The 25,197-nt window shown below is 38.6% G+C and overlaps 1 protein-coding gene across 4 annotated transcripts in view; it reads right to left on the bottom strand.

Annotated features, from left to right (window-relative positions):
• Window positions 1-6,156: 6,156 nt before the first annotated feature.
• The window catches only part of TDRD5 (tudor domain containing 5), an 82,853-nt gene continuing 63,812 nt past the window's right edge, over window positions 6,157-25,197 (bottom strand). For 3 of the 4 annotated variants that reach the window (XM_044758256.2, XM_014845287.3, XM_070497605.1), the window contains 2 exons: window positions 21,489-21,699; window positions 6,157-6,734 (listed from right to left, as the gene is read on the bottom strand). In XM_044758256.2, coding sequence (XP_044614191.1) covers window positions 6,487-6,734; window positions 21,489-21,699 — 459 coding nt within the window. In that variant the 3' untranslated portion in view covers window positions 6,157-6,486. The remainder of the gene's footprint in view (window positions 6,735-21,488; window positions 21,700-25,197) is intronic. The other variant, XM_070497604.1, reaches the window with a different exon arrangement.

Here is a 25,197-nt window from a genome sequence, read left to right on the forward strand (position 1 = left end):
TCCAAACTAATACGTTAACCATTTTAAATGAATTTCTTCTGTTTGTCCACTGAACTGGGGTCTGTGGTGCTGAAAGGATTTTCTGGAAAATAAACTGGGAAGTCAGAGGTGTGCCTCCAAGAACAAAGAACGATCAACAAACTGAAAGAAGCCAATTTGGTAAATCAGACTTTCCTGAACAGAGGCCAAGTGGCTGAGAAGCTGCACGCATTGAACTGCTTCTTTTTCTTCTTTGCACTTTCACAAACCGAACCAGGAAAATAACCAAATGAGGTTTATGCAGAAGAATAACCTTGACAAAATATTTCCAGTCTTTCTACTCAGTTCTCTTATCTGGAGGACGTGCTCTTTATTCAATTTGAAATGCAAAGGTTAAATGGGATGTTTGATTAGACTCTTCTCGATAAAGCCTTCTGTTTTACAGATGTTCAGAATATGGTGTTATAGAAAAGGGATCAAGGTTTCAATCGACCTTATTTATATCATATGCTCTGTCCTGTTTACTCATTAATTCACTCAATAAAACTTACTAAACCTCTGCCACATGCCCGAAAAGACATGAAGGCGGCTCGGCTCGGGTGGTGGCAGTAAATCGAGAGAGAAATAGGTGGACTAACGAGATCCTTAGGAGGGAGAATTTGACAGGCCTTTATAGAGGATCCAGTGGGGGGTGAAGGCCAGGAGCAGTGAAGGATCGTTCTCCTAGGTTTATGTCTGAGGCAACTTGTGGATGGTGGCAGGGAACACCCCGGGAGGAGGTGGAGGTGGAGCTGGGGGAGGAGGGAGATTTTTCTGACCTTTCCCTGTTCAAGAAAGTATAGGGTGAGCTTCAGAAGTCATAGACTCCTAGAAATTAGGGAACAATTTTGTATGAATGTGTACTTTCTGGGAAGACAGTCCTCAGTGCTTGACATTTACTTAAAATAGTTAATGACCTCATGGTTCTACCAAGTTGCTCAAGCAAATGGTTTTTAATAAGGTTATGTCTCAAGAGTATTCTATGCTTATGATCTGGCACAAGCACAAGGTAGTATGAGTGTTAATCCCCTTCAACTTAACTGAGAGACTTGACAAAAATTCCATAAACTCTAGATTTGATACCAAAAATCGATTTCCACAATATGTTGAATGACTCTGTAAATCTGAAAAGGTCCTAAGCAAAGCCAGTACAGGGTGCAGATTTACTGATAATTAATGACATGATGTTTCCTACAACTGATTTGGCTTTTATTGTAAACTCATCATTTTTCTCTTAAATCAAGTTGATTTTTTCCTCTGGTGAAGAAGATTGGCCGTGAGCTAATGTCTGTGCCAATCTTCCTCTATTTTGCATGTGGGACACCGCTACAGCATGGCTTGACCAGTGGTGCACAGGTCCAACAGTTGACTTTGCTGAGCCTCGTGAATTTGGGTAAAGTCAACTGTTGGACCAATTTCAAGTAGAACCTAGATAAAGACCAAAAAGTTTTAGTGGAGTAATGTTTCTAAATATAAAAAGTTTAGCAAAAATAAATCTGCATCAAGTGCACAAAAGGTTGTTGAAAAACACATTGTTTACCTGATCATAAACAGATGTTCCACTGCCTAAAACGTGAGATGTAGAAAGCTTGCTATTACTTAATTACAGCCAAACCTTTCTACTCTGTTTAACTGTCCTACTCCAGATCAGTATAGAAATGTTATTACTTTTGAAATTCAGAAAAGAAAGGATAAACTTTTGGCTCTGGCCCATATCACGTATGTTTGCTTAACTTTCATCTTTCTAAGGGGAAGACAGGTGTCCACTAGGAGGAAGGATTCACGAAGAGGAATCAGGGAACATCCTCTGGGGATGTCCTTTGCCTAAAAGTATCCTAAATAGGACACAGAGAATCTTATTTAACTGACAGATATTTTCACATATATGAAACCACATATATTCACATATAGGAAATATATATTCATATTTCATATATATGAATTCATATATATCAGGAGAGATTTTTCATCAGAACATGAGTAACAACGCTGCAGTAACAGGACTCTTTGTTAAGGAGTCATTTGTTCCAGTAAGAAATGAACTGGGCTGTCTTTGGTTTCTATTTATGGTCCAGTGGAATGACAGACTAAGGAGAAGTTTGTACTGAACATCACCTCACTGGAGTTTGAGAAGCACCTGGAAATGACCTGCTTGAGGCAGAGAGCCACTGCAGCAAGGCCCCGACTGCGGGATCAGGAAAGCGCTCTCTGCATTGCGGCACAAGGGGGTGCTGGTATTCAGTGTGCGCAACAGTCTCAAAAGAGAAGCGAAGACACTGGAAGATGGCTTAGAAGGGTTTGACATGTTGCTAGAAACAAGAGGAAGAAAACAAGTCTCTGAAATGTGGCCGTCAGGTACTCAAGAGGAGGCTCCAGGGTGAAGGAACTTCCAAGTTCATGGAATAAAAGTATTTGCCTACAATATAGCAAAGATTTGCAAAGGCCAAAGTACTTTAAGAATAAAGAGGTTGTGCCAAAAGTGAAGACAAATATTTTAGTCAAGAAGAGTGTCAAACCTCTGTTTTTTACAACCACACAAGGAAATTTTGTATTTTACTCAACTAAGTCTTTTGGGTCACATATTTAAGTGAAATCTTCATTCCTGCACAATCATCACACAAAAACTAATTACACATACAAAAAATCTATAGATATTTTTGACAAAACAAATTCCAACTTCACAAATACTTAAATAAATCAAAAAAAATGCTCTTACAAACTCCAAAGTTTGGGCTAATCATAATTCCTGGATCCCAGTAACTTCCCGTTAGTTCTGTAACAAAAGTTTAGAGAGCAGAGAGAGTCATAAATCTGGTTTCCTCATCAAATTATTTATCTAAATTGCACCAAGAAGTAAACATTCTTCCTTGTAACTATTTTTCCATAAATTAAAAAACACCTTAAAAAATTTTAACAGAAATATAAAACAAAGTTTATACCAAAGAGAAAGCTAAAAGCATTTCCTGAAAACTATGCTTATCGGCAAGAAAATTTAGCTGTAAATAAATCCTCTACTCAGTATTGGGGTAGAGATATACTCAATTTCATGTGAAAAGTGGCACACAAGTCTATTGTGATTTTAAATATTAAAGAAGTCCTTGAATGAGAAGTTACAACAGTTTCTGTCTACACAGAGTTTAAAGGATTCTGGTTCCAACAGGCTAATGACACCAAAAGGTTACTAGGTTGACTGGTGACTGGCTGAATGAGAAAAATGACGCCTGTTAGGAAGAGAGCCACATTCAAAGCGCACAGATAGATTTAGTTGATAAGCACCTTGGCTGGCATCTTGGAAAATGTCAAGATCTGAATGGATTACAGGAAATGAAATCTTTTAAATGTCTTAGTGATGTCTCACGCAAAATTATGAATAATGCTGTCTGTGGCACTGCATATATAAAAAAGATAAATTTAATGCTGAAAAGATATCAAAAGTTTGTTAGAAAAGCCTTGCTACACAGTTGACATTTATATGTTAACAGGAAGCTTCAGAAAGATTGCTCTGTAAAAATGTTGGTTTCTCATCCCTGACAATGCCCTCCTTTCAGGTTCTTCAGCTGGAGAACGGGCCCACTGGGACTTAGGCTGCGCACATTCAAGAACATGAGACCTTCCTCAATCAGCCCCTCCCCCCAGCCCCAGGGGTGTGCTCAGCCGTCAGAACAACCATTCGTCTGGACTCATCTACCAAACTACGTCTTCTGGCATCAAGTCATGAAACTACACAAGATGGAGTTGCAGTCTTTTCCTGTGGGAAATTTCCTGCGGGCACTGAGCTAGGAGAAAGCAGATACGGGAATTTAAGCTGTGTGACCATAGGCAAGTCAGTTTTCTTAGGCTTCAAATTTCCGTATGTAAGGTCCCTTCTAGATCAAAATTCTGTAATTCTAAGTCTCTAGGTTAGGCACAGTCTGACTGGAGGCAGAAGTCTCTCGTTATCTCCATGCCTTGAAATGGGCAACTGGCATCTCGAATGTGTGAGAATTAGAGGGAAAAGGGGTGGCTGACGGCAGCTGGAATGGCTCCTCTTTGGATATCCCACGGTGTGTTTTCGGATGGGAGAGGGGTATTGGCCACAAGCCACTGGAGCTAAAACCTGAGTGGCAATTAGTAAAGTCACTCCCTCTTCCATCCCTGAGGAGTTTATAACCAGGATTTTCCTATATGTTCTCACTCCCAGTCCCTCTCACGCACCTCAGGGTCCCTTTCCCAGTTAACATTTCTTGAGGACCTCTATTATTTCCAATAGGCCTTTAATGCCAAAAACGTGCGGAGGGAGGGCTGTTCTTAGTAGACGGCAGCCCATCTTTTGACAATAAAAGATAATTAACAATAAAACCACACAGCATCTACCTATCTTTTGAACATGACCTATTGCTGTTCCTGACCATATAGAGAAATTTGTTATTTTCAAATTATCCATTAAATTTGTTTGATGCTTTGGGCTATTTTAGTTAACTACCTAACAAAGCCCACCTTGTGGGTGAAGGTAGGTGAACAGATTGGTTAGGATATTAACTATTAATTACTAAATAGGCTTCTTTCAAAGTGTGTTGACACTCATCAGTTTGGGATGGCTTTGTCTAAGTGATTCTGTATCTGGCCATTTGCAAATGGAGAGGATTCTGAAAGAGCCTTAGTACAGTGATTTTATAATCCCAATCTAACTGGCAAAGCGTAAAATCAGTCACTGTCAGGTTACCCAATGTTGGCAGAGTTCCTCCGGGTAGTTGAGTCTGTTATAGAGAGGGTTACAGTTTGACCTAAATATGTAAATCTTGCTTCTACCAGATTCACCCTGCCCCAAACCCAATGACTGCCTATCTGGAGAAGTGAAATATATCACTCAAACTTGGTTTCTTCTTTAAGGGAAGAATTCTAAGAAGCATCATTCCAAAATGAATTTTCTTCTTTAGAAACAAATTGTAGATAATTACCTAAACCTATATGAAAAACAGAGCTTTTCCAATTCTTATCGCAGTTGCGTATGATATATCTTTGACCGTCATATGATATTCAACTGTTCACTGACCTTCCATATAACTCTTCAATTGTCTTCTCCAACAAAGACGTCTGACGTAAAATCACAAAAACTCAAATGGGAACCTGTTCTTTCTGTTGGGTCAACTATCAGTGATGTTTCCTGATAAAAAACTTTTTAATATAATGTCATTCTTATATGAGAATTAAAGGTGAATCTGGATTTTTAAATTTTAGTGCGTTAAACATGTTTTCTTTAAGGTTTTTAAATAGAAAAAAATATCAGTATTTAGAGACTTTGGGTTTAACTTTGTTTCATGGTTACTTAATTCTCAGAAAATTTTAGCCAGTAATACTCTAAATTTAAATGCACTTTTATATTTACTCTCATCTCACTCTCTTCCACAGTGGACATTTTGCGGATTACGTAGTTGAGAAGGAAAGAGGAGAAATTCCTTGTTGTGGAAAGAGAGAAAGGAACTAGGGGTCAGCTCTGCCCTTTACTGCCAAACAGGAGGCCTTGGAGGAGCGGGTGGCGAGGTGAGAACCTCGTCAAAGGCAGCCTGCTGGCAAGTCACACTCCTCCTCCGATTTCACTTCTAAGAAACGCTTCCGTATTGGATTTTTTAAATTTGGGGATAAGTCTGGTATTTTGCCACAAAGAAATTAGAATCACTCTCATTCTTTAATTTCATCTGTCAGTCTTTTCTCTTGATGATGTCATATAATATTTCACACAATTTGACGTCAGAGAAATCATGTTAAGTAAATGCTTACACAATACCACTGTTGAACTACTGTTCCATTCAGGCTCCTGGGAAGTGTGAGGACTACACAGATGGCTAAGTTTCAACAATCGGTCGCTATCATTTTGTTATTAGTCTTCAAGAAATTGCCTATACTGAAAGACAGCTTAATTTTTTAAAACGTAAAAGTGTTTACGTGACCAAAGCTTCAGGGTGTGGGTTTTAGTACTTAATCCTATTATTTCAAAGAAATAACGAGGGTAAGGACTGCAGCCCTGGATTCTCTCTAATATGGAAGCTTTCAAATGAGATCAAAAAAGCAGCCTTAAAATTCAGACATCCGTTTTCCTGGAGATAGGGATGTGAGAGAATTTTTGTCTTACTAAATATGGATCACAAAACATTAGTTTTTCAGTTTTCATTTATCATTCATGATATGTACAAGAAAAACTTTTACAGAAACAAAAAAACAAAAAAAAACTAAAACTCCTTTAAACTACTACATTAAAGGTGGACAAACCTATACAGAATAAGAAATATGGTCAATAAAAATGGAAATTAACATTAATATCAATACACAACAAAGTGGACTATTGGCAAAGTGCAACTAACACAGTCACACAGGAAGACAAAGGCATCAACTATCAACATACCATTTCCTCTCAATACCTCCTCCTTATTTTGGCCTGAAATCCCCAAGCCCTAAGTATCTGGATTACTTTCCCTCCCTCCCCCCTCCCCCTCAGGCGTCCATCCTTTTCACACTGGGGTACCAGTGCAGGAGGCTCCTGGACGTGGCCAACCGCGCGGCAGCTCCTAAGGCAGCAGTGGCTGTACTTCGAGGAATGTAGAGCTTCTGAGGAATCTGGTGCTGAGGAGACAAAATGAGAGAAAGCTGGCCCATGGCTCCCTCACTCTTGTCTTTGAACACTGGAATAGCAGGGCTACTAGAAAAATCTTCATTCTTGAGGCTCCCTGGAGAGCTTTCCACTGAAAAAGAAAGAAAACGTCCGTCTTTTCAAGGGGTTCTCACACGCACTGGCTTCTCTCTCCCATTCTAGACCTCTACTAACATGTGCTTAGTCATCTTCTGTTAGGTGATGACAATTGCTAATGGCAAATCAGAGAGGATGGAACTCCGAAACCAATCAACAAATGGTAAGGAAATGAAGATGGGAATCAGGCAGAGATAGTATAAATTCTTGTCAGGATGAGGGCAAAAAAGAGAGTGAAAAAATGCACTTTCGAATAAGGAAGGGAAGATTTCTCCTAGGACATTATAAAAATGAATCAGACGTAATTTCACTTCCAGGTAAGAGTCCTTAAGCTCCCCTACTTCTTTACAGCAGTGAGCAAGAGGGCATTCAAAGGGCCTTCAATGGGCCTTCTCTGTTGCAAAGTGCTTCTAATCCAAGTCTTGTGCCAGCGTCAGAACAAAACTGACCAAGACTCTGGTTGCTTTGAAATTCCAAAAACCAGTTATTGGCTATAAAATGAACTCCTTGGGAATTACTTTTAACTATGAAGAAAGAACCTTTTAAATGAAATGAATTGCTGGGAACTCCAATGTCTCAGAGTTCCAAACAGCCAAGGAAAGGCATTCTCACACTTGTGCTCTAGACCAGCGCTATTATTTATTACCTGACTGCAACGAGTGAAGGAGCTTTCGCCAGCATCTAAGCCGACACACTGCTTCCTTCAACAAAGTCCTGCTTTGGGAAAAAAAATCTAGGTGAGCTAAACAATGCGCTATTGTGTCGCCCATCATGGCGAACACTTCGTGGACTAGCACCAGCGTGCTGACTACATCCTGAAAAGCACTGCTCTAGACTCCAAAAACACAGATTTCAAAAAATTCAGAGAAAAAGCAGGCATAATGGAGTATTTCATTCATCTTTGCATCTTTAGCATCTAGCATGGTAGCATGTGGTAAATGTGCCAAATATTTGTGATGAATTATGTTCAAGGAGGATTTGACAGGGTAGTCTAAAAAGTAAAACTTTAGTGCCCACTAGAGAGGAAAAGAGATGGTGAATTCCAATGAAATTTTTTGGTGAGCTCATTTTAAAAGGTATAAAAATATGAAAGCAGGGACCATGATGAAAGAATTAAAAGAGGAGCAAAACTTCTGCTTCCAGACATCATGTTAATTCAAAAGGGATTGGAAAAAAATCTCTCTTGCTTTAAGCAACTGGAAAACTGGACAAAATAAGAAACAACAGCTTCCAGACACTGAAGACCAAGCGTGCAGGACACCAAGCCCTGAGAGAAAGGAAATAAATGAAGTGAGCCCATGAGTGCCTTAGCTCCCCGTCTGAAGATGATTTCCAGGCTGCACCACAAGGAGCGAGAATCCACACCGAGCCCGAGGTCGTACTGGGTTGAGAAGACAGAGTTTGTTATTCATAGAGGCCGAGGTGTCTGGACTTTTTAGGGGAAAAAGTAACAGAGAAGAGGCAGCTGCAGAGAGAGCAGCAGCTGGGATCTGCACAGTCGTCGGCCGAGCAGTGATCTGGCTCACACACATGAAGAAACCACCACGGCGGGGGAACCAACCTGAAAGGAGTCGGCAGAACAACCACTGGAGCTTCCATTGGTGCAAGCGGTTCACGTTCCCACCAGACACAGTGTAAAAAAGTCCTCACACACAGGACGTCAAGTCCCGTCAGTCCCCTCAGAAAGGTGCTGCCTAAATAGCAGGGCCGACAGAGTAAAGGCTCTCCTAGGCCAGGCTGGTGAAACTAAAAGAAACACAGAGATAATAAATCTAATTTCATTGCATCCCTCCCATCCAAACAGATGGATGGATAGATAGATACAGACAGACAGGAAAGGAAAGAAGGGAGGGAGAAAGGAAAAAATGAAAGAAAGAAGAAAGACCCAGCCAACAATGCAAAATTCACAGTGTCTGCCATCCAATAAAAATTACCAGACAAGCAAAAAAGCAGAAAAATATGACTACTAGTCAGAAAAAAATCAATCAGTATAAGCCAATTCAGACAGGATACAATTGACAGAATGCAGAAATGATATATATGCTCGATTCCCAAGACAAGGATTAAAATAGCTTTATAAGACTACTCCAGGTATTCAAGAAGGCAGAGAAAAATATGAGTATAAATGAGGAGAGAAATGGGAGATATTAAAAAGATCCAAACCAAGTCTCTTGAGATGAAAAATACAATTTCTGAGATGGAAAAATATACCGGATGGGAAAATAACATATTAAACACTGAACAAGAAAAGGTTAGTACACTTGGAGACATAGTAACAGAAACTATCCAAAATGAAACAGAGACAGCAAAGACTGGGAGAAAGAAGAGAGTATCGGGGAGCTGAGGAAAAACATGAGTGGCCTATCACATGTGTAACCTGTAACTGGAGTGAAAAAAAAAACGAGGAGGGAGGGAACATCAACAGAAAAAAATATTTAAAGAAATAATGAAGGAAATTTTTCTATATTTAATGGAAATTCTGAACTCACAGATCCAAGAAGCTCAATGAACCCCGGCAGAAGAAATATGAAGAGAACCACACCAAGGTGCCTTATAATCAGATCGTTGAGAACCAGTCTGCGAGAGAAAAGTCCTAAAAGCAGCCAGAGAAAATACTTTACAGAGAACAAAGAAAACAATAACAGAATTCATGTCAACAGTGACAAGCAGAGTAACATCTTTTTTTTTTCTTTTTTTGAGGAAGATTATCCCTGAGCTAACATCTGCTGCCAATCCTCCTCTTTTTTGCTGAGGAAGACTGGCCCTGAGCTAACATCTGTGCCCATCTTCCTCTACTTTATATGTGGGACACCTACAACAGCATGACTTGCCAAGCGGTACCATGTCTGCACCCAGGATCTGAACCAGTGAACCCCAGGCTGCCAAAGCAGAATGTGCACCCTTAACCACTGTGCCACCAGCCGGCCCCTGAGTGATATCTTTTAATGCACTGAAAAATTTGTTGACCTATCACTTTATATCTAGAAAAACAATCTGAAAGAAATGGAGGGAACATAAAGGCTTTTTCTAATGCACAAAAGCTGAAAGAACACATCAGACCAGCACTACAAGAAAAGTTTAAGTTCTTCAAGCAAAGAGAAAATAATACCAGATGGAAACTCGGATCTACAACAGGCACTGGCAGACTACTCCTACCACTTGTTTCTTAAGTAAAGTTGTACTGGAGAACAGCGATGTTCATTCATTTGTGTGCGCCTGTGGCTGTCCTGGTGCTACGTGGCAGAGGTGAGTGTCTGCAGCGTAGACTGTGTGGACTGCAAAGCTGAAAATGTTTACTTTCTGGCTCTTTAAAAAAAAGTTTGCTGAACCCTGATGTACACAATGGAATAAAGAGCACTGGAAATGGCAAACATGAGTAAACAACAAAAAATTTTCTCATTTTTAATTTCTTGAAAAGAGAAGTGACTGGGTAGCAAAAATAATAGAGTGAATTCTGAGGTTTACAACACATGAAGAAATAAAATATATAACAATAGCTCAAAGGCCAGGGTGGAGGAAATGGCAACATGGATGGACCTTGAGGGTATTACGCTGAGTGAAATAAGTCAGAGGGAGAAAGTCAAATACCATATGATCGAAAAAAAAAACGACAAAAAAAACACACAGCATTGGGGATTGGATTGGTGGTTATCATGGGGGAAGGGGGAGGGGGGAGGACAAAAGGGGTGATTAGGCTCACATGTGAGGGGATGGACTATAATTAGTTTTTGGGTGGAGAACATGATGTAATCTACACAGAATTCAAAATATGATGTACATCCAAAAATAAATTTAAAAAATTAAAATTAAAATAGGAAATGGAAGTAGGCTATTGTAAGGTTTTCATACTATACAGATAACAATCTGAGAATGTTAATTTAAAGATATGGATTATAAATCCTAAAGCAACCATTCAAAGAGCAAAAACGAAAGAAAGAAGTAAAACTACTAAGTCAATAAAGGAAACAAATGGAATCATAAAAAATAATTAAAAAGGAAAGAAAAGAGAAAAAAAGCATAAGAACAAATGCGAAAGATAGAAAACACCAAAATGGTAAATTTAAACCCAAACATACTGATTATCACACTAAATTATCCAAACACTCCAATTAGAAAGAAGAGATTATGAAATTGAATAGAGAAGCAAGACCACACTACAATACTGCCTACAAGAACTCCACTTTAAAGATAAAGATACATTAAAAGAAAAAAGGTGGAAAATGATATACCATGCTAATATAAATCAAAAGAAAGCTGGAGTGGCTATATTAATATCAACAAAGTAGATTTCACAGCAAAGAATACTACAGTGGATAATGAGTGTGTAATTTAATAATAATAAATGGGTTGATTCATCAATAGGGCATAATAAACCTAGTAACAGTGTCAAAGTACTTGAAACAAACCTGATAGAACTGAAATAAAAAAAAGACAAATCAACAATATAATTGTAGAGTTCAACAATTCTCTCTCAATAATTGAGCAACCAGACAGAAAATTAGTAAGGCTATACACTATCCATCAACTTGACTTAATTTATTATAAAATACTTATCCTAATATCAGACTACACATTGTTCTAAAGTATACATAAAACATTTACAGAGATGAAACATATTCTAGACTATACAATAAGTGTTGCAATTTAAAAGGATTAAAAGTATGTCCCTTAGTCAAAGTAAGATTAATTAAAAATCAATAAATAAGAGAAACGAATTTGGAAAATCTCCAAACAACATACTTCTTGAAGAGAAAACTCATAAGGGTAACTAGAAAATATTTTGAACTGAATGAAAATAAAAACACAACATATCAAAATTCATGAAAAAAAATTCATGAAATGCAGCTTAAAGCAGTGCTTAAGAGAAATATTATGAACATTTCATGCTAATTTTACAACTTGGATAAAATCTTTGAAATTCAAAACTACCAAAGCTCATTCAAGAAGAAACAGATAACCCAAAGAGCCTTATATCTATTAAAGACACTGAATTTGTAGCTTAAAAACTTTCCTACAGAGAAAACTCCAGGCCCTAAAGGCTTCAGTATTGAACTCTACCAAGTGTTTAAGGAAGAAATAACATCAATTCCACACAAATTCTTACAGAAAAGAAAAGAGCGGGGAACATGCCCCAACTCATTCAACGAGGGCAGCATTCTCTGGATACCAAAGCAAGACAAAGACATCACAGACACACAAAAACTAGAAACCAGTATCCTTCATGAACACAGACACAAAAATTCTTAAGATTTTAAGAAAAGAGCCCAGCACTCTATAAAATAAATAAGACATCATGGGGAGGACTGCTGGGAAGATGGCAGCATGGGAGGACTCTAAACTCACCTCCTCCTATGGACGCAACAAATCTACAAGCCCCTGTGCAACAGTGGCCTCTGAGAGAGCAGGAACCTGGATAAAAAGAACTCCCACAACAAGGGACAACACTGACAGAGGTGGAAGAGGCAGAAACACCCCCTCTGCTGAGGGAAAAACACCTTCCAGCTGTGGCGCTTCACGGCCGGGAGCAGTCCTAAGGTATGAAGCTTCTCCTGGAGGAGCGGGTGATCTGAGGAGAGCTTTGCCACAATAAGCAGCCTTTGAATTCAGCACAACTGAGACAAGTGCCATAATACCTGGCTTTGCTAGCTATTAAAATCAATGCGGAATAACCCCAGAGAAGGTGTCAATCACAAGAGAAAGAAAGCCTGCTCTTAAAGGGTCCATGCACAGACTCACCAGTTCTGGAAACCAACACAAAGACACCAGAAAGGTGCATAGACCTTTGGTAACAGAGACTCACTTGATAAACTCTGAGCGCATCTCAGAGATGCAGGAGATGGATGGGCCCACCTCCTCACGGACTGAGACACTGGCAGCAGCCATTATTATGACCCAGTACAGGCATGACAGATGCTGGCAGATGCCACTGGAGTTCTTCCCTTGGCCTCTTAGCACATGGGTTTGCCCCGCCCACTACAGCACTGATTTAATCCAGCTAAGCCAGAGGAGGCAACCCCCACTAGGGACAGGCCCCACCCACCATCAAGTCCACAGGGAACTTGTGGGCCCACACAGGTGGGGTGTGTGGGACCTCCGCAGCAGGGCAAGTGGGCCTGCCTCAGTGGGGCAGGGCATCCATTTGGGGTGGGACTGCATTGGTGGGGTGTGTGGGCCCGAAGGTTTGTTGGCTGCAGACTTGTGCTGCTGGCCATGTCAAACAGCCACACAGGGGATCTGCCCCACTTCCAATGCCTGAAATGACTGTGTGCTGCCATGCTTGAGGCCAGCCCCACCCAGCTGTGCTCCTGAGAAAGCTGACAATAGCCTCACTGGCTTGAGGCCTACAGCAATTGTGACCCCTAAGCCTAGCAACCAGCCACACTGGGGGCCTGACTCACTTAAGAGCAAAACAGCAGCAGGTGTGTGCCATTAGACCTTGCAGCCAGCCATGCTGGGGCTTGCCCCACCTAATAAAGTGACTAAAGTGACCATAGCAGCCACATGCAGCTGAGCCTTACAACCAGCCAGCCCGGGGGCCAGCCTAGCCTACCTGTGCACCCACAGCACGATTAACTCCAGCACAACAGAAGGACACATGTAGCCCACAAAGGAGACACTCCTGGAACATTTGCATCTGGTGATGAGAGGAAAGCACACTACTGGGCCCTGTAAGGCATCTCTTACATAAGGCCACATCTCCAACATCAGGAGATGTAGCTGATCTACCTGATTTATAGATACAAGCACAGAGAAGCAGGCAAAATGAGGAGACAAAGGAATATGTTTCAAATAAGGGAAGAGGACAAGTCCTCAGAAAAAGAACTAAATGAAACAGAGATAAACCATCTACCTGATAGAGAGTACAAACTAATAGTCATAAGGATGCTCACTGATCTTGGGAGCAGAATAGATGAACACAGTAAGAATTTCAACCAAGAATTGGAAAATATAAAAAAGAACCAATCAAAACTGAAAAACTGGGGCCAGCCCAGTGGTGCAGTGGTTAAGTTCACACATTCCACTTCAGCGGACCAGGGTTGGTTCAGATCCTAGGTGTGGATCTATGCACTGCTTGTCAAACTGTGCTATGGCGGGCATCCCACGTATAAAGTAGAGGAAGATGGCTCAGGGCCAGTCTTGCTCAGCTAAAAGAGGAGGATTAGCGGTAGATGTTAGCTCATGGCTAATCTTCCTTAAACAAAACAAGACAAAACTGAAAAACTGAAAAATGCAAAGGAAATGAAAAATTCACTACAGGGAATCAATGGCAGAGTAGATGACACAACAGAACAGATCAGTGAGCTGGATGAAAGAGTAGAGGAAATCACCCAAGCAGAACAACAAAAAGAAAAAAGAATTAAAAAGAACAAGGACAGTCTAAAGGACCTCTGGGACAATATCAAGCATACTAACATCTGTATTAATGGTGTCCCAGAAGGAAAAGAGAGAGACAAAGGAGCAGAGAACCTATTTGAAGAAATAATAGCTGAAACCTTTCCAACCTAACAAAGGAAACAGACATCTAGGTATACAAAGCACAGAGAGCACCAAACAAGAGGAAGCCAAAGAGAGCCACACCAAGACACATTATAATTAAAATGTTAAGAATTAAAGATAGAGAGAGAATCCTAAAAGCTGCAAGACAAAGGCAACAAGTGACATACAAAGGAAACTAGCTGACTTCTCAGCAGAAACTTCACAGGCTAGAAGGGAGTGGCATGATATATTTCAAGTGCTGAAAGGAAAAAACCTACAGCCAAGAATATTCTACCCAGCAAGGTTATCATTCAGAATTGAAGGAGAAATAGAGAGTTTTCCAGACAAGCCAAAACTAAAAGAGTTTATCACCAATAAACCAGGCTTACAAGAAATGCTAAAGGAACTTATTTAAGTGGAAAAGAAAAGACCATAATTTTATCAAAGAAAAAAATGACTGGTAAAGGCAAATATACAGTAAAGGCAGCAGATCAACCTCCTTTAAAGCTAATATGAAGGTCAAAAGACAAAAGTACTAAAAACATCTATCTCCATGATATGAGGTTAAGAGATACACAAAGAGGTTAAATATGATATCAAAAACATAAAATGTGGGGGGAGAGGAGTAAAAGTCTAGGACTTTTAGTAAGAGGTCAAACTTAAGAGACCATCAACCTAATATAGATTACTATTTACGAAGGTTATTGAACATGAACCTCATGGTAATCACAAACCAGAAACCTATAATAAATAAATGAAAAATTAAGAGAAAGGAACTCAAACATAATACTAAAGAAAGCCATCAGATCACAAGGGAAGAGAGCAAGAGAAGAAAGGAACACAGAAGAACTACTAAAACACCCAGAAAAAAAAGTAACAGAATGGCAATAAGTACATATTTATCAGTAGCTACTTCAAATGTCAATGGATTAAATGATCCAATCAAAAGACACAGGGTGGCTGAATGAATTTAAAAAAAAAAAGGACCCATATATACGCTGCATGCAAGAGACAAACTTCATACCTAAAGACACTCATAGACTGAAAGTGAAGGGATAGAAAAAGACAATCCATGCAAATGGCAATGAAAAGAAATCTGGGGTAGCAATACTTATATCAGACAAAACAGACTTTAAAACAAAAACTGTAACACGAGACAAAGAAGGGCATTACATAATGATAAAGGGAACAATCCAACAGGAAGCTATAACACTTGTAAATACCTATGCACCCCATATAGGAACACCTACATACATAAAGCAACTATTAACACACACAAAAGGAGAAATAGTAACACAATAATAGTAGAGGACTTTAACACTCCACTTACATCAATGGACACATCATCCAAATAGAAGATTGATAAGGAAACACTGACCTTAAATGACACATTAGACCAGAGAGACTTAGTAGATATACACGGAACATTCCACCCCCAAAACGCAGAATATACATTCTTTTCTAATGCATTTAGAACATTTCCCAGGATAGATCATATATTAGGCCACAGAACAAGTCTCAATAAATTTAAGAAGACTGAAATAATACTGAGCATCTTTTCTGATCACAACGGTATGAAACTAGAAATCAACTATAAGAAGAAAACTGGAAAAGCCACAAATATGTGGAAATTAAACAAAATGCTACTTAACCACTATTGGATCAATGAAGAAAGCAAAGGAGAAATCAAAAAGTACCTGGAGACACATGAAGATGAAAATACAACATGCCAAAATTTATGGGATTCAGCAAAAGCAGTACTAAGAGGGAAGTTTATAACAATACAGGCCTCCCTCAAGAAATGAGAAAAATCTCAAATAAACAACAGTTCACCTAAAGGAACAAGAAAAAGAACAAAGCAGCAAATCAGTAGAAGGAAGGAAATAATAAAAATCAGAGCAGAAATAAATGAAATAGAGACCAAAAGAAAAAAAAGAAGTTCAATGAAACTAAGAGCTGATTCTTTCAAAACACAAACAAAATTGACAAACCTTTAGCTAGTCTCACCAAAAAAAAAGGAAAGAAGGCTTAAATAAAATCAGAAACACAAGAAGAGAAATAACAACGGACACCTCAGAAATACAAAGGATTATAACAGAGTACTAGAAAAAGCTATATGCCAACAAATTGGATAATCTATAAGAAACAGATAAATTTTTAGAATCATGCAAGCTTCCAAAACTGAATCAAAAAGAAATAGAGAACTTGAATAGATCAATCACCAGTAAGGAGATTGAAACAGTAATCAAAAACCTCCCCAAAAAACAAAAGTCCAGGACGAGATAGCTTCCCCAGTGAATTCTACCAAACATTCAAAGACGACTTAATACCTATCTTTTTCAAACTCTTCCAAAAAATTGAAGAGCAAGGGAAAGTTCCTAACTCATTCTATGAGGCCAACATTACCCTGATACCAAAACCAAACAAGAACAACACAAAAAAAGCAAATTATGGGTCAGTATCCTGATGAACATAGATGCAAAAGTCCTCAACAGAATACTAGCAAATTGAAGACAACAATACATTAAAAAAATCATACACCATGATCAAATGGGATTTATTCCAGGGATGTAGGGATGGTTCAACATCTGCCAATCAATCCATGTGATACACATCAACAAAATGAATAAAAGTCACATGATCATCTCAATAGATGCAGAGAAAGCACTCAACAAGATACAACATCTATTTACAATAAGTCTGAATAAAATGGGTGCAGAAGGAAGTACCTCAACATAATAAAGCCCATATACGTGACAAACCTACAGCTATTATCATACTCAATGGTGAAAAAATGAAAGCTATCTCTTTAAGAACAGGTACCAGACAAGGATGCCCACTTTCAGTGTTCTTATTTGACACAGTATTGGAAGTCCTAGCCAGAGCAATCAGACAAGAAAAAGAAATAAAAGGGATCCAAATTGGAAAGGAAGAAGTAAAATGCTCACTATTTACAGATGACATGATTTTATATACAGAAAACCCTCAAGAATCCACTAAAAAACTCTTATAAATAATGAATACTGTAAAGTGGCAGGATACGAAATCAGCATACAAAAATCAGATGCATTTCTATACACTAACAACAAAATAGCAGAAAAGAAATTAAGAATAGAATCTCATTTACAATCTCAACAGAGAATAAAATACCTAGGAATAAATTTAACCAAAGAGGCGAAAGACGTGCATACTGAAAACTATAAAATATTGCTGAAAGAAACTGAAGACAACACAAAGAAATGGAAAGATATTCTGTGCTCATGGGTTGGAAAAATTAACATAATTAAAATGTCTCTACTTCCTAAAGCAATCTACAGATTCAATACAATCCCTAGCAAAGTCTCAGTGACACATTTCATGGAAACAGAACAAAGAATCCTAAAATTTATATGGAATAACAAAAGATCCCAAATAGCAAAAGGAATCCTGAGAAAAAAGAAAAAAGCTGGAGGTATCACACTCCCTGATTTCAAACTATACTACAAAGCTATAGTAATCAAAACAGCATGGTACTGGCACAAAAACAGACACACAGGTCAGTGGAACAGAATCAAGAGCCAAGAAACAAAACCACACATCTCTTGTCAGCTAATTTTCAACAAAGGTGCCAAGAATATACAGTGGAGAAAGGAAAGTCTCTTCAATAAATGATGCAGGAAAACTGCACAGCCACATGCAAGAGAATGAAAGTAGACCATTATCTTACACCATACATAAAAATCAACTCAAAATTAATTAAAGACTTGAATGTAATACCTGAAACTATAAAATCTCTGGAAGAAAACATAGGCAGTACACTCTTCAACACTGGTCTTAGCACCATCTTTTCAAATACCACGTCTCACCAGGCAAGGGAAACAAAAGAAAAAAAATAAACAAATGGGACTACATCAAACTAAAAAGCTTCTTCCCAGCAAAGGAAACCATCAACAAAACCAAAAGAGAACCTAACAATTGGGAGAAGATCTGCAAACCATATATGTGATAAAGGGTTAATATCGAAAATATATAAAGAACTCATACAACTCAACAACAAAGAAACAAACAATCCAATTAGAAAATGGGCAAAGGATCTGAACATTTTTCCAAAGAAGATATACAGATGGCCAACAGGCACATGAAAACATGTTCAACATCACTAATTATTAGGGAAATGCAAAAGAAAACAATGAGATATCACCTCATACATGTCAGAATAGCTATAACTAACAAGACAAGAAATAACAAGTGTTGAAGAGGACATAGAGAAAAGGGAACTCTCGCACTGCTGCTGGGAATGTAAACTGGTGCAGCCACTAAAGAAAACAGTATGGAGATTCCTCAAAAAATTAAGAATAGATCTACCATATGATCCAGCTATTCCACTTCTGGGTATTTATCCAAAGATGACGAAAATACAAATGCATAAAGATAGTTGTACTATGTTCACTGCAGCATTATTCACAACAGGCAAGACCTGGAAACAACCTAAGTGTCCATCAATGGATGAATGGATAAAGAAGACATGGTATACATATACACAATTGAATACTACTCAGCTATAAAAAAAGATGAAATCCAGCCATTTGCAACAACATGGATGGACCTTGAGGGTATAAGCAAAATAAGTCAGATGGAGAAAAGTCAAATACCATATGATTTCACTCATAAATAGAAGATAACAACAACAAACAAATGCACAGACACAGAGATTACATTGGTGGTTACCAGAGGGGAAGGGGGGAGGAAGGAGGGAGAAACAGTTGATAGGGCACCTGTGTACAGTGATGGACGGTAATCAGTCTTTGAGTGGTGAACATGATGTAGTCTACGCAAAATTCGAAATATGATGATGTACTCTGAAATTTATATAACATTATAAACAAATGTTACCTCAATTAAAAAGAAATCATGATCAAGAGGGCAGTATCCCAGGAATGCAAGGTTGGTTTAACATTGGAAAATCAATGCAATTCACCCTAGGAACAGCCTAGTAAAAAAATTCATCTCAACTGATAGAGAAAAAGCATTTGACAAGCTTTAATACCCATTCATGATAAAAGCTATCAGAAATCTAGGAATAAACTGGAATCTACTTAGCCTGACGAGGGCATTTATGAAAAACCTACATCTAACATTATACTTTATTTGTGAAAGACTAAATCCTTACCTGAAAGGTGAAGAATAAGGCAAGGATTTCATTCTCACCTCTTCTATTCAACCCCATATTGGAGTTCATAATCAGCACACAAAAAAGGGAAGAAAGCAATTTTCACTGAAAGTAAACTGCTTCCCCCCCACCCCCAGATGATATAATTCTTTACAGAGAATCCCAAAGACACGACCACCTAAATTTAGTAGGGTCACAAGATATAATGACAATATATAAAAATCAACCATATTTCAATAAACTAGCAACAATCAAAAATTAAAATAAAAATACCATTTATACACTAATTTAAAAACATGAAATACCTAGGGTTGAATTTAACAAAATATGAGTAATACCAATACAACTAAAAACTTCGAAATACTGCTGAAATTAAAGACTGAAATAAATGGAGGAATAGATCATCATCACAGATGAGAAGACTCAATATTGTTAAGATGTCACTTCTCTCCAAACTGATCTATAGATAAAAAAAAAAAATCCCAATAAAACTTTTAGGTTTTGTGTAGAAATTAATTCTAAAATTCATGTGTAAAATGACCTAGAATAGCCAAAACAATTTGAAAAAGAACAAAATTATATGACTTTAAGACTTATTATAAAGCCACAGTAATCAAGACAGTGTATACACAGACTACTAGAACATAACAGCAAGTCCAGAAACAGACCCTCACATACACAGCCTATTGACTTCGACAGAGATATCAAGGCACTTTAATGGAGAAAGGAAAGTCTTTTCAACAAATGGTGCTGAAACAACTGAATATTTATATGTAATCAAAATAAATATTGATCTTCCCATCACACCATATACAAAAATTAATGAACTGGATCACGGACTTAAATGTAAGACCTAAAACTCTAGAACTTTTCTGAGAAAATCTTAGTTTCTTGGGTTAGGAAAGATTTCTCAATAGGACACAAAAGGCTCAAACTATAAAGAAAAAATCAGTAAATCTGACTTCATCAAAATAAAAACTTTCGCTCTTCCAAAGACGTTGTTAAGGAAATGAAAAGGCAAGCCACACACTTGAAAATATTTGCAATATATATATATATCTAACACATATTTTGTGTCTGGAATAAAGAATTTTTACAAATGAATACAAGGATGATAATCCAATAAAAATGAGCAAATGCTTGAACAGGCAATTGACTAAAGATATACAGGTGGCATATAAGCATACCAATGATGGTCAACATCATTGGCAACTAGAGATATGTAAATTAAAACCACAGTAAGATATCACTTGACACCCACTAGAATGGCAAAATTAAAAAAGACTGATGGTATCATGTGCTGGCCAAGCCGACGGAGCAACAAAACCATCATATATTGCTGGTCTGAATACAAAATGGTACAGCCACTTTGGAAAAGATTTTGGCAGTTCTTAAAAAGTTAAACATGCAGTGACCATATGAGTGAGCAATTCCACTCCTAGGAACATACTGAATAGAAATAAAAAACATGTCTGCACAATGAGCTGTATGTGAATGTTAAGCAGCTTCATTCACAATGGCCCAAATCTGGAAACAACCCAGATATCCATCATCTAGTGGACAGATAAATAAATTATGGTATATCCACACAACTGGGTACTACTTGGCAATAAACAGGAACAAACTTTTGACAATGGAAACAAACTAAATAAATCTGTAAGACATTATGCTAAGAGAAAGAAGTAGGACATAACAACTACATACTGTATGACTCCCTTTATACAGAATTCTAGAAAAGGCAAAGTAACATGCCAGGAGCCAGCAAGTAGTGGAGGGAAGGACTGACTGCAAAGGGACATGAGGAAACCTTTCAGATTGATGGAAATGTTCTATACGATTGTGGTCGTGGTTATAAGACTGTGTACTTTTGTCAAAACTCACAGAATTGTACACTTAAAAATTGGCGAATTTTACTGTATATAAACCTGATGCCCCCAGACACACTGAATTACAGAAAAAAAGAAGAGTGGTAAAGTAAAAGGAAACAATGGAGCCTAGAAATAATATGAGGATTTGAGACAAATGATACAATCAGCAATTTTTCAAGTTATGTTCTGAAAAAGATAAACAAAGGTTTTTGGCAGGATAGCGAACATTATATTTGCCGATTATACGTAAACCTACCTGAACTAGAGTGATTTTCTGGGGAATCAACCACTGTAGGAGCTGAACTGAGTGCTGCCGTGGACAGCTGAATTTGCTTTTCCTGATTCTGAACATCGTTAGGCTCAACCTGGTCCCCTTCTGCTGACTGCTGTGACCGGATAAGAGAGATGTAGAACTCCTCCAACTGGGGCAATGTGGAAGAATCTGAAGAACTCTTTAAGTCTGGCTGCTGCAGAATGGGAAAAATGAGGCAAAAGCATGAAAAGTAACTGTTAGTATAATAGGAACAATTAAACCTGTTTTGGTCCCTTACTTATATACAAAAGACAGATATTTTTCATATCATAATTAATAAACAAAACTCACTTTTTTTTTTTTGGAAGATTAGCCCTGAGCGAAGATCTGCTGCCAATCCTCCTCTTTTTGCTCAGGAAGACTGGCCCTGAGCTAACATCCATGCCCATCTTCCTCTACTTTATATGTGGGATGCCTGCCACAGCATGGCTCAACAAGCAGTGTGTAGGTCCACACCCGGGATCCAAACTGGCTAACCCCAGGCTGCCAAAGTGGAACATGTGAACTTAACTGCTGCGCCACCAGGCTGGCCCCAAACAAAACTCACTTTTAAGAACCTAGATACTCTCTAGGAAAAACAAGTCCTTCTCTAAATTAGTGACCATGAATTCAATTCAAGAAACACTTTTGAACACATATTATGAACAAACATGGCACTGAGTGCTGCCATGTACAGCTAAGGAAGAGTGGCAGGAAACAGAGAAATAACATTCAGTGAGCACTCACTGTCGGGCAGTGCTAGGCTATTTGCAAGCGTTTCTTCATTTAAACATTGGTACAACCATTCTAGGATAGGTGTTATGTCTGAAGATGACTATGGCTTCTTTCTCTTAGTGTAATGCTTTTTATGAGAGGCAGAGCAGGTTATCCAATGTCAACCAGGAAGTGGCAGGTAGAAATCTGAACTCAGCCCCATCCATGTTCTCTGTGCTCCACCACACCGCCTCCCAGCAAGAAACGATCCCTGTCCCTAAGGAGCTCCCGGTTCTCCATTAGGGAAACAGTCTATGTGCTGCAGCTAGCCGTGAAGGGAGGTATTCTGCAGTGTGAACACCACACCAGGAGAACACAAAGGAGTTAAAGGAAGGCTCCTTAGAAGAAGAGACAAAATGGAGTATTAAGAAGCAGAGTTTGAGAGAAAAAGATTAACGTCCCAAACAGAGGCTAAATTTGGGCTAAAGTAAATGGAGTGCCAAATTTTAACCATTAGATGCTATGTCGTACCTTATAGTCATTGCTGAAGTAGAAATAGTCTATGGTAACTTAGCAGCACTTACCTTCTGTGATGTTAACTGGCATTAACATGACTAACGCAGGCCCTACCAGGACTAGGCTGTAACAAACTGACCCAAGTGGCTTACAGTCTGGGAGTGGCCTAGAGTAAACTGAAACAATGATCATACACAAACAGAAAATGCAGCTTTGTATGTTCTTCAGGTTCATGTGCAGTAGACATTTTAGATTAGCTGGTGTTCCTCTTTTGTCCTGTGACAAAAAATCTTGCTCACTTTCAAACATGGCTGGCATGAATGTGGCTTATATAATCATGTAATATACAAATGGCTACATGTGTAACCTTTTTTTGACAGAAAAAAATGAAACTCTAAAATTCCAGATGGCTAGGGCCAGCCCTGGTGGCCTAGTGGTTAAGTTTGACGTGCTCCACTTTGGCGGCCCAGGTTCGGTTCCTGAGTGTGGACCTACACCACCCGTCAGTCAGCGCTCGTGCTGTGGTGGCGGAACACATACAAAAAAAAACGAGGAAGATTGGCAGCAGATGTTAGCTCAGGGAGAATCTTCCCCAACATAAAATAAAATTCCAGATAGGTATACTGGCCATATAATATGGTACTTTGGGAAACCAAAGACCTGGATTCAAATTTTTGCTTGGTTTATGCAACTTACGTGTGTGCTTTAATTACCCTTTAAGTTTACTCTCACTTAAAATAAGGTTGAGCACCAGAGAGTTCTTTCAATAAAGCTTCAGTAACAATTCAGTAAACATTAATATGATAAATTTTACAGTTCTAAAGATCACTAGTCTAAACCAGTCTTTGCAGATGGACAAACTGAGGCTCCAAAAGGTAACTTGTTGAAACCTGTAAATTTAGTTGGTGGTAAAGACTAAGCCCTGGTTTATAAAACTCTCAGACCAAGTGCTTTTTACTGTATGCTCTGCTGCCTATTTTCAGTAGTTTAATAACAATCAAAATCAGAAATAAATTTTTAAAAGCTCTATCTCTTTTTTTTCTCATAAACATGATTTTGAAGAAAGATGCACTGTTACAACATATTTAAGACACACTCCGACAGATTTTCATGCTGAAAAACAAGAAGACAGGGGGATGCTTTCTAAATTTGAAGGACACTTTGAAAGCAGGTACCTGTAGTCAATTGAAACATTTAATTGAAAAGCAAGCGTCTCTTCCTCTGGAGTGGTCTAGCCCTGCTGCTCAAGGTGTGGTACGCCAACCAGCAGCTTCAGCATCCCCTGGAAGCTTGCTGGACATGGAGAACCTCAGTCCCCATCCTAGACTTGCTCAATCAGAACCTGCATTTTCACAAGATTCTCAGGTGATCTGTACGCACATTACAGTTTGAGAAGCACTGCTATACCAGATTTATCCCTCCATAGTTATCAATGACTGACTGCCCCATAGTTGTCTGAAAATATACCTTCATGGAACTAGAGGTTAGTGGCAGAAGCTCAAGAAACAAGTTCATGATTTCTGAAACATTAACATATGCGATCAAAAGCACAGCCCCAAACCAAAATAACACGCAACTGCACACCCACTAAGATGGCTATAATAAAAAAAATAGATAATAACAAGTGTTGACAAAGATGTGGACAAACTGGAATACTCTTATATTGCCAGTGAATGTAAAATGGTGCAGATGCTTGGAAAAGTCTGGCAATTCCTCAAAACATTAAACAGAGTTACCAAATGGCCCACCAATTCTACTCCATGGTATATACCTAATAAAATTCAAAATACAGGTCCACACAAAAACATGTACACAGGGGCCAGCCCTGTGGCTGAGTGGTTAAGTTCGTGTGTTCTACTTTGGGGGCCGGGGGTTTTGCTGGTTCAGATCCTGGGTGTGGACGTGGCACTGCTTGTCAGGTCACACTGAGGTGGCATCCCACATGCCACAACTAGAAGGACTCACAACTAAAAATATACAACTATGTACTGGGGGGAATTTGGGGAGAAAAGCAGAAAAAAAAAAGATTGGCAACAGTTGTTAGCTCAGGCGCCAATCTTTAAAAAAAAAAATTACACAAATGTCACAGCAGCATTATTCATAATAGCAAAAAACTGGAAACAACTCAACTGTCCATCAGCTGAGAATAAACAAAATGTGGTCTATCTATACAATGTATTATTCAATCATAAAAAGAAATAAAGTACTGATACATGCTACATGATGAAACTTGAGAAGATTATGCTAAGAAGCCAGACACAAAAGGCCACATATTGTACCGATTCCAATTACATAAAACATCCCTAAGAATAAGCAAATCAATAGAAACAGAAAGTAGATTAGTGACTGCCTGGGGGCATAAGGGCCTTGGAGGGGGGGGGGCAGTGACAGCTAAGGGATGCTGGGTTTCTTTTGGGATAATAAAAATTTTCTAAAACTGCTG

This window comes from Equus asinus, chromosome 25, assembly GCF_041296235.1.
Source record: "Equus asinus isolate D_3611 breed Donkey chromosome 25, EquAss-T2T_v2, whole genome shotgun sequence".
Lineage (NCBI taxonomy): Eukaryota > Metazoa > Chordata > Mammalia > Perissodactyla > Equidae > Equus > Equus asinus.